At 50.6% G+C, this 8,799-nt stretch overlaps 1 protein-coding gene across 1 annotated transcript; it reads right to left on the bottom strand.

Annotated features, from left to right (window-relative positions):
* Positions 1–320: 320 nt before the first annotated feature.
* ran (RAN, member RAS oncogene family) lies at positions 321–7,368 on the bottom strand. The gene is made up of 7 exons (XM_088644375.1): positions 7,257–7,368; positions 5,167–5,225; positions 4,582–4,666; positions 3,261–3,386; positions 2,820–3,007; positions 1,892–2,062; positions 321–717 (listed from the first exon to the last, which is right to left on the bottom strand). Exons 2-7 carry the CDS (start codon positions 5,197–5,199, stop codon positions 673–675), a joined length of 648 nt encoding a protein of 215 aa, XP_088500501.1. The 5' UTR covers positions 5,200–5,225; positions 7,257–7,368; the 3' UTR covers positions 321–672.
* Between the last annotated feature and the right edge of the window lie 1,431 nt (positions 7,369–8,799).

Genomic DNA, 8,799 nt, shown 5'->3' with positions numbered 1-8,799 from the left:
TACACACACTGACCAAGACACTCAGTTCAAGAACAGTTATCACCCCTACTCTTACTGACAGTGTCCTGGGTCTGTAATGACCAGTCAATCTAACATTAAAGTGAAGAACAGCAGCCCACAACACAGTATCTCTGGTCACCATAATAGGACACTGGCGTGGGCATCACAGTCCAGAGGATACAGAACCACTTACTGATCCTCCAGGACCACTAGTCTTGGGAAGGGGGACCTCCAACAGCAACAGGAAATCACATTTTTAGATATCTAACTCACCCACACTCATCTAACTAGACAGAAGAAACCAGGAAACATTCAAGAACTTAAATTTAGACAGTTTTTATTCAAACTTTTTTCAAATAAGTGCATCCATATTTTAAACATTTTTCGGTATCTCCCAGCATCCACACTCTTCCTCCGTGTGCAATCTGCTGCCAGCACGACAGCCTGTGAAGTATTTGTCTTTACTGTATTGGCTGTACAGCACTGTTTGTCCTGTACCATACTGCTTGTCTGCACTCTCTCAACAAACTTGCATTCTTCAAGATGAAAAAAGTAAAAAAAAAAAATCAAAATAATCTGAGACTGGGTTTTACAGTAAAGGTTATAGTGCAGCCAGAGCACTGTGACTCCCAGACATCTCCTGCTTCCTCTGGAGAGGTCAAAGGTCACAGGTTAGAGGTCATCCTCCTCATCTGGTAGTGCTGTTTCCGATGCCACCTAAGAGGATACAATAAACACGTGTCACAGTCCAGTGAGAAAGAGTGCCCCAGCGCTCTGCATGCACAGTGGGAAAACTGCAGCTCACAGTGAACAAGTGCTGACACCTAGTGGACCCAGCGCATAACTGCATCATGTTGTACTGCACGTCAAGTTAAGCACTGATGGGTATCTCGCATTAAAATGAGCTATTCTGCTTTAACAGGAAATATTATTCCATTGCCCTATTTCACCAATGCAGTGTGTACAAAAGCCAGCAGGTGTCAGCATTAAAACTCGGAACGGATCAAACTGCTGAGCAACGGGAGCTGGATTTCCGATTCCCATACCCAGGGCTCTGGCGTACCAGAGGGTTCATTCCGGGGTTCGTACCGCCTTTCCCCAACCGAACGGCCTGTGGCCCGCGACAGCAAAAGGACAACATGACTAGGCTCATAATGACTCGGGAAATAAGGTTCTGTCCTTAGGAAAGACTGACTAAAAATCTCTTTTCTCAAACACGGGCACCTATAGATCAAACTCGTTCCACAGCTGGAACCATCACCGACAGACTGAGCCTTGTTTTGGGAATTAAGTCCCTAAGTGGGAGAAGTAGGGGGTGACTTAAATCTGACCACAGTGTGCATGTCAGCAAACACCTGCCCAACATGGCTGCCTGGACTCCTGGCCATCACTAGCTCTGGAAAGGCTGTATTGGTCCACATAGCAGTGCTGAGCTCGCAGTCTGGCATCACACACCAACTGAAAAGAAGCCCAGCTATCAGGGGGAACACAGTGGGTGACATCTGACACTAACCTGAGAGCTGAGTCCCACAGTGTCCACAGCAGAGTGAGCAGAGACTGGAGGAGAGACACAGCTCTCGCTGACAACACTGTGAGCTCCACAGTGCCCACAGCAGAGTGAGCAGCGAGCAGTGTCACTGGAGGAGTGACGCAGCTCTCACTGACAACACTGTGAGCCCCACAGTGCCCACAGCAGAGTGAGCAGAGACTGGAGGAGAGACACAGCTCTCGCTGACAACACTGTGAGCTCCACAGTACCCACAGCAGAGTGAGCAGAGACTGGAGGAGAGACACAGCTCTCGCTGACAACACTGTGAGCCCCACAGTACCTACAGCAGAGTGAGCAGAGACTGGAGGAGAGACACAGTAGAGTTGCTGGTCCAGCCTGTACCTTGAGGTCGTGCTCGTACTGCGCCGCCAGAGAGGGGTCCATCGAGACCTCAGGGGGGGCCAGAGCTGGCATGGCAACAAACTCCAGATTGGGGTCACCGATCAGCTTCCGGGCCAGCCAGAGGAAGGGCTTCTCGAAATTGTAGTTACTCTTTGCAGAGATGTCATAGTACTGAAAGAGAGAGGGGGATGTGGGGGTTCATACAGCCGTTTTGAAGCCGTGGTTCAGTCCCTGATCTGAGCATTGCTCTCTAGGGTTAATACAGCACTTGGCAGCCCAGTCCTGCTACTCAGGGAGCTACGTGGCTCAGTATGGGGGTCACACTGGCTGGCTCTTCTTCGGACCGGAGTGCTGTACTTAGGACTGCAGTGACAGCTGACCCGCCCTAGACAGCTGATAAGGCCTCTAATGGTTGCACATAGAGACATGATGGGAATTAGTTCATTATTAGGTTACTACTGAAGCATGAGGAATGCCACATTTGCCCCTGGGTGTCAATTAGAGTTTGGGATGTAAAGGGCGTCACGGTGTGGGGTTGTGCTGAAGAGGTGTGCCGAGCCCAGACTCCTCTCCCTGCAGTCTCCGGTCCACTGAGGGCTTTCACGGGCTCAGCCCTCACATGCCGCACGACTGAAAGGGGGGCCTCTGTTGAATTGCATCCCCTCCCGCTGATGTTACTCGAAAAGAAGTCAAGCCTGCGTACTCCTTCACGGTCAACACTGGAGCACTAACCACAGGACACAAGTGGAAACCGCATGGATTTGCAGTTAGAACCGGGAACTGGAGGCACTTCTTTACACTAAGGGTGGTGGGAGTGTGGATCGAGCTGCCGAAGCGGATATCCTGGTATCCTTCAGTAGCCGCTGGATGAGATTCTTGGACTGGATGGACAGTGGCCAGAGCGGACAGACTGCCCAGTCAGGGTTACCTGCAGGTTCTTCTTGCGGTGGAAAACAATGCTCTTGGCCTTGACCTTCCTGTCCTTGATGTCCACCTTATTACCGCACAGCACGATGGGGATGTTCTCACACACACGCACCAGGTCCCGGTGCCAGTTAGGGACGTTCTTATAGGTCACCCGAGAGGTCACGTCAAACATGATGATGGCACACTGAGCTGCGAGAGAGAGAGTACAGAGAGACTGGACACTACAGTACATTATAACCGCAGAGAGAAAGAGCTCTGCCCAAACATGCTTTACAGTAGCACTGAGACATATGCAAGTCATGGTGCACTGCAGTTACTAGCATCACAATCCACAGACTCACATTGTACAGAAGGGAGCATGACACCCAACAGACCCTCAATAAGACTTCAGTGTAGGTGGGTTAAAACTGGAATAAAGGCCAGAGGTGGACAGACAAGGTACCTTGGATATAGTAGCCGTCTCTGAGGCCACCGAACTTCTCCTGGCCCGCTGTGTCCCATACATTAAATTTGATGGCACCCCTGTTAGTGTGGAAGACCAGGGGGTGAACCTCAACACCCAGGGTGGCTGAGAGAAAGAGACAGACAGAGAGGGGTTAATACAGTCCAGACACACTGACTGGACACTACAGGACATTAACACTGCACTGAGAGAGAGGGGTCAATACAGTCCAGACAAGCTGACTGGACACTACAGGACATTAACACTGCACTGAGAGAGAGGGGTCAATACAGTCCAGACAAGCTGACTGGACACTACAGGACATTAACACTGCACTGAGAGAGAGGGGTCAATACAGTCCAGACAAGCTGACTGGACACTACAGGACATTAACACTGCACTGAGAGAGAGGGGTTAATACAGTCCAGACACACTGACTGGACACTACAGTACATTAACACTGCACTGAGAGAGAGGGGTTAATACAGTCCAGACACACTGACTGGACACTACAGTACATTAACACTGCACTGAGAGAGAGGGGTTAATACAGTCCAGACACACTGACTGGACACTACAGTACATTAACACTGCACTGAGAGAGAGGGGTTAATACAGTCCAGACACGCTGACTGGACACTACAGTACATTAACACTGCACTGAGAGAGAGGGGTTAATACAGTCCAGACACACTAACTGGACACTACAGGACATTAACACTGCACTGAGAGAGAGGGGTTAATACAGTCCAGACACACTGACTGGACACTACAGGACATTAACACTGGGCTGAGAGAGAGGGGTTAATACAGTCCAGACAAACTGACTGGACACTACAGGACATTAACACTGGGCTGAGAGAGACGGGTTAATACAGTCCAGACACACTGACTGGACACTACAGGACATTAACACTGCACTGAGAGAGAGGGGTTAATACAGTCCAGACACACTAACTGGACACTACAGGACATTAACACTGCACTGAGAGAGAGGGGTTAATACAGTCCAGACACACTGACTGGACACTACAGGACATTAACACTGGGCTGAGAGAGACGGGTTAATACAGTCCAGACACACTGACTGGACACTACAGGACATTAACACTGGGCTGAGAGAGAGGGGTTAATACAGTCCAGACACACTGACTGGACACTCCAGTACATTAACACTGCACTGAGAGAGAGGGGTTAATACAGTACAGACACACTGACTGGACACTACAGGACATTAACACTGCACTGAGAGAGAGGGGTTAATACAGTCCAGACACACTGACTGGACACTACAGGACATTAGCAACACGTCAGGGATTACCGACATATTTCTTCTCAAACTCTCCTGTCAGGTGTCTCTTCACAAATGTGGTCTTTCCTGTTCCTCCATCTCCTACCAACACCAGCTGAGGGGGGTGAGAGAGAGAGAGAGAAGGGGAAAGAAAATATTAATTGTAAAAGCTCAGCTCCTCGGAATGACTGTACTGGTTGTTGTAAGCGCCGTGTTGACGGTTTGTGTTTAGGCCACACTGTAACTCCTTGGTCAGGCCAGCCAAGCCCTTTGACTCTGAACTGGAGGGGAGGGAGCGAGATGCTCCAGGGGCTCCTGCTGCAGGATCAGACCACAGCTGGACGAGTGGCACAAGCACACTGCCACTCCCACTGTGCACCAAGGACAGAGCGCTGCTCAGCCAGGTGGGTCCCCTCCTGTAGGACACACACCGCCCCCTGCCCAGCAGACCTGCTCCGCAGGATGGCAGGTGGAAGACATGAGGGTTCAGCCACATCCTACACTACAAACCCAGGCCAAAGTCTGTCACAGGCCTCTGTATACACCCTGTGTCCTCTGTATACAGTACATGAGCCTGCAGGTGATCAGACTGAACACCAGAGAGAGCGCACTCACCTTGAACTGGACCTGAGGTTCTCCTTCGGCCATGACTGACTGGACAGCAAGACACAGTACTGAGAGAAAGAGAAAGAGGGGTTAATACAGTCCAGACACACTGACTGGACACTACAGGACATTAACACTGCACAGAGAGAGAGGGGTTCATACAGTCCAGACACACTGACTGGACACTACAGTACATTAACACTGCACAGAGAGAGGGGTTAATACAGTCCAGACACACTGACTGGACACTACAGGACATTAACACTGCACTGAGAGAGAGGGGTTCATACAGTCCAGACACACTGACTGGACACTACAGTACATTAACACTGCACTGAGAGAGAGGGGTTCATACAGTCCAGACACACTGACTGGACACTACAGGACATTAACACTGCACTGAGAGAGAGGGGTTAATACAGTCCAGACACACTGACTGGACACTACAGGACATTAACACTGCACTGAGAGAGAGGGGTTAATACAGTCCAGACACACTGACTGGACACTACAGGACATTAACACTGCACTGAGAGAGAGGGGTTAATACAGTCCAAACACACTGACTGGACACTACAGGACATTAACACTGCACTGAGAGAGAGGGGTTAATACAGTCCAGACACACTGACTGGACACTACAGGACATTAACACTGCACTGAGAGAGAGGGGTTCATACAGTCCAGACACACTGACTGGACACTACAGGACATTAACACTGCACTGAGAGAGAGGGGTTAATACAGTCCAGACACACTGACTGGACACTACAGGACATTAACACTGCACTGAGAGAGAGGGGTTAATACAGTCCAGACACACTGACTGGACACTCCAGTACATTAACAGTGCACTGAGAGAGAGGGGTTCATACAGTCCAGACACACTGACTGGACACTACAGGACATTAACACTGCACTGAGAGAGAGGGGTTAATACAGTCCAGACACACTGACTGGACACTACAGGACATTAACACTGCACTGAGAGAGAGGGGTTAATACAGTCCAGACACACTGACTGGACACTCCAGTACATTAACACTGCACTGAGAGAGAGGGGTTAATACAGTCCAGACACACTGACTGGACACTACAGGACATTAACACTGCACTGAGAGAGAGGGGTTAATACAGTCCAGACACACTGACTGGACACTACAGTACATTAACAGTGCACTGAGAGAGAGGGGTTAATACAGTCCAGACACACTAACAATCAGGCACATTGAAAGAACTGTGAAAAACATTAATATATAAGAGAGCCCAGTAATGAACAGACACGAATGCGCACGACAGTCCATTAGTGTCAGTTCAGTCAAGTGCACAAGAACGACTCATCTGCGCCAGTGTTACTCACTCCGGTATTACTGAAGGCGGTCAGGGAGGAAAACGCAGTATATTGCGTGTATTCGCTTACAAGTACTAACGATGCAGGGCTTAGAGCAGCGGGCAGTCAATCTTTAAAATGTCAGCTCCCAAATGAAACAGAATTATCCGACCTAAGGTACAGCAGTTAGCTACAAACACGGGTCCGAGTCACTCGTCGGGCTACCCTTGTCTGGCGATGACTACTGGACAAGTGTGGGGTCGCGCCGTTGAGGATGGGGGACATGGACCGGTCATGCCGGGTCACGATGGCGGCTGACTGGAGGTGCGCTCCGGGTTATTTGAGGAGGAAGATGATGAGGAGGAGTAGGAGGAGGATGGGGGGGCAGAGTGTCTCCGGAGTTAGTGCCTCTGTCCCGGAGAAACCCCGGAAACACAGAACTACGGCACCTCGCTCATTACAACACCTCCCCCACCCAGTCCCAGACATTTTTGGCCACAGCACGCCCAGAAAGTGCACGCCGAAGCGCTGCGGCTATATCTGGACCGCCTGGCTCCGCTCCCCGATACAAACACGAACTCCATCGCCCCTCGGCACTACACACGCGTCCCCCCCCTACCACCACCCAGCACCATGGAGCTCACCCACCCCACCACGGCTCGCTTGCGGCTCCACGCAGGAAAGAAATCACAGCTATGGCCGTTTTGCCTGAGCAGGGTAGCCATTGTTTTAAAAAGTCGCCCATAAGCCAGAGGCAAGCCGCACTTACCCGGCGCTCCTCCTGAGGTGCCTGGACGAAAGAGGGAAAGAGCAAATGGCGGCGCCCGCGAAGGCTTCGACCAGCTCCAGCCCCGCCCCCCTCGGTCGGAGCGTGAATAGGTGAGCGGCGGGGAAGGGAGGGGGTTCCCTCGTCATGTGATGTTGGTGAGCCGTCTGTATCCGGAAGTGTGACGGCAGTGTGTGCGTCATGCTGGTCTCCGTTAAACATGCTATTTTTTTCGTTCAAAATTGGTGTCAGCTTTGCTTTTTTTTGGACTGCTACTGGATAAGAATAGCACTCAATATTTGGCACAGGGGTGATGCCAATTAGAAGCCCGTTCCTTGTTATTGTTTTGACATAGCTGACTGGACTGGTTCAACAGCTCCTGCCAGCTCTTCCCCTGCTGCTGCTTTGAAAAGACCTAGAGAACCTGCGGACACGCCGACCCTCCAGGACCAGGCTTAAGGCGCCCTGTTTCTTCAGCTGAAAGCAAACTCTAAAACTCGCCTTGAACGGAAAAAACTGCAGTCTCACTAACGGGGCTGGGAGTGAAAACCGGAGGACACAGGAGACCCCAGGATTAGAGCTGGGTACCCCTGACTTTTTGTTTCCCCGCTCTCCAGCGCTGTCATGGAATCACATTAAAGAAGCCGTCGCTTTCCACCGCTTGGCAACCAAGCCTGCTGTCCTCTGGTGCTCGAGCCCCCTGGTGTTCAGCTACATTCCCAGGACGGCAGCTGGGTTCATTATTTAATTAGCTGTGTAATGGTAATGCTTGGAACCAGGCTCTGGGGTGTCTTGTTGGTAACTGCACATCCTGTATAATCAGCTGGAAAAGACCTTAAGAAAAACTTCACCTGTGTATGGCTCAGAACATGTGACTAGTTCATTGTTTAATTCAGTCCTCAGGCTGGAAGAGCATCTTGTGTGAATCACAATATAATATAATGGAGTGTAGTGTTTTATAGAGCAGGCACAGCACACTGAACCCCACAGACCTGCTCCCCTCTCTTTAACACCCCGACGGCACACTGAACCCCACACTGCTCCCCTCTCTTTAACACCCCGACAACACACTGAACCCCACACTGCTCCCCTCTCTTTAACACCCCGACGGCACACCAAACCCCACACTGCTCCCCTCTCTTTAACACCCCGACAACACACTGAACCCCACACTGCTCCCCTCTCTTTTAACACCCTGACAACACACCGAACCCCACAGACCTGCTCCCCTCTCTTTAACACCCCGATGGCACACCGAACCCACACTGCTCCCCTCTCTTTAACACCCCAACAGCACACTGAACCCCCAAAACCACCCTGCCTCTCTTAAACACCGAGTGTACCTTCATGACTCCAGTGACTGTTTCTGTTCTGCAGAAAGATACACAGAGCACTACTGCAAGGAAGAGACAGCCTCTGTCCTCTGTGGAGTTACAGTACAATTCACTACTCTAAAAGATTACAGCTAGTGTAGATTATCAAAGAAAATGGATTATTGGTAAATCCACTGGAACATGGGCAGGCAAGAAAAGTGAGAATGTCAAAA

Source organism: Lepisosteus platostomus, chromosome 8, assembly GCF_059453375.1.
Source record: "Lepisosteus platostomus isolate fLepPlt1 chromosome 8, fLepPlt1.hap1, whole genome shotgun sequence".
NCBI classification, from domain to species: Eukaryota; Metazoa; Chordata; class Actinopteri; order Semionotiformes; family Lepisosteidae; genus Lepisosteus; species Lepisosteus platostomus.
Note: the sequence above shows the minus strand (reverse complement) of the source record. Positions and strands in the feature narration are given on the sequence as shown.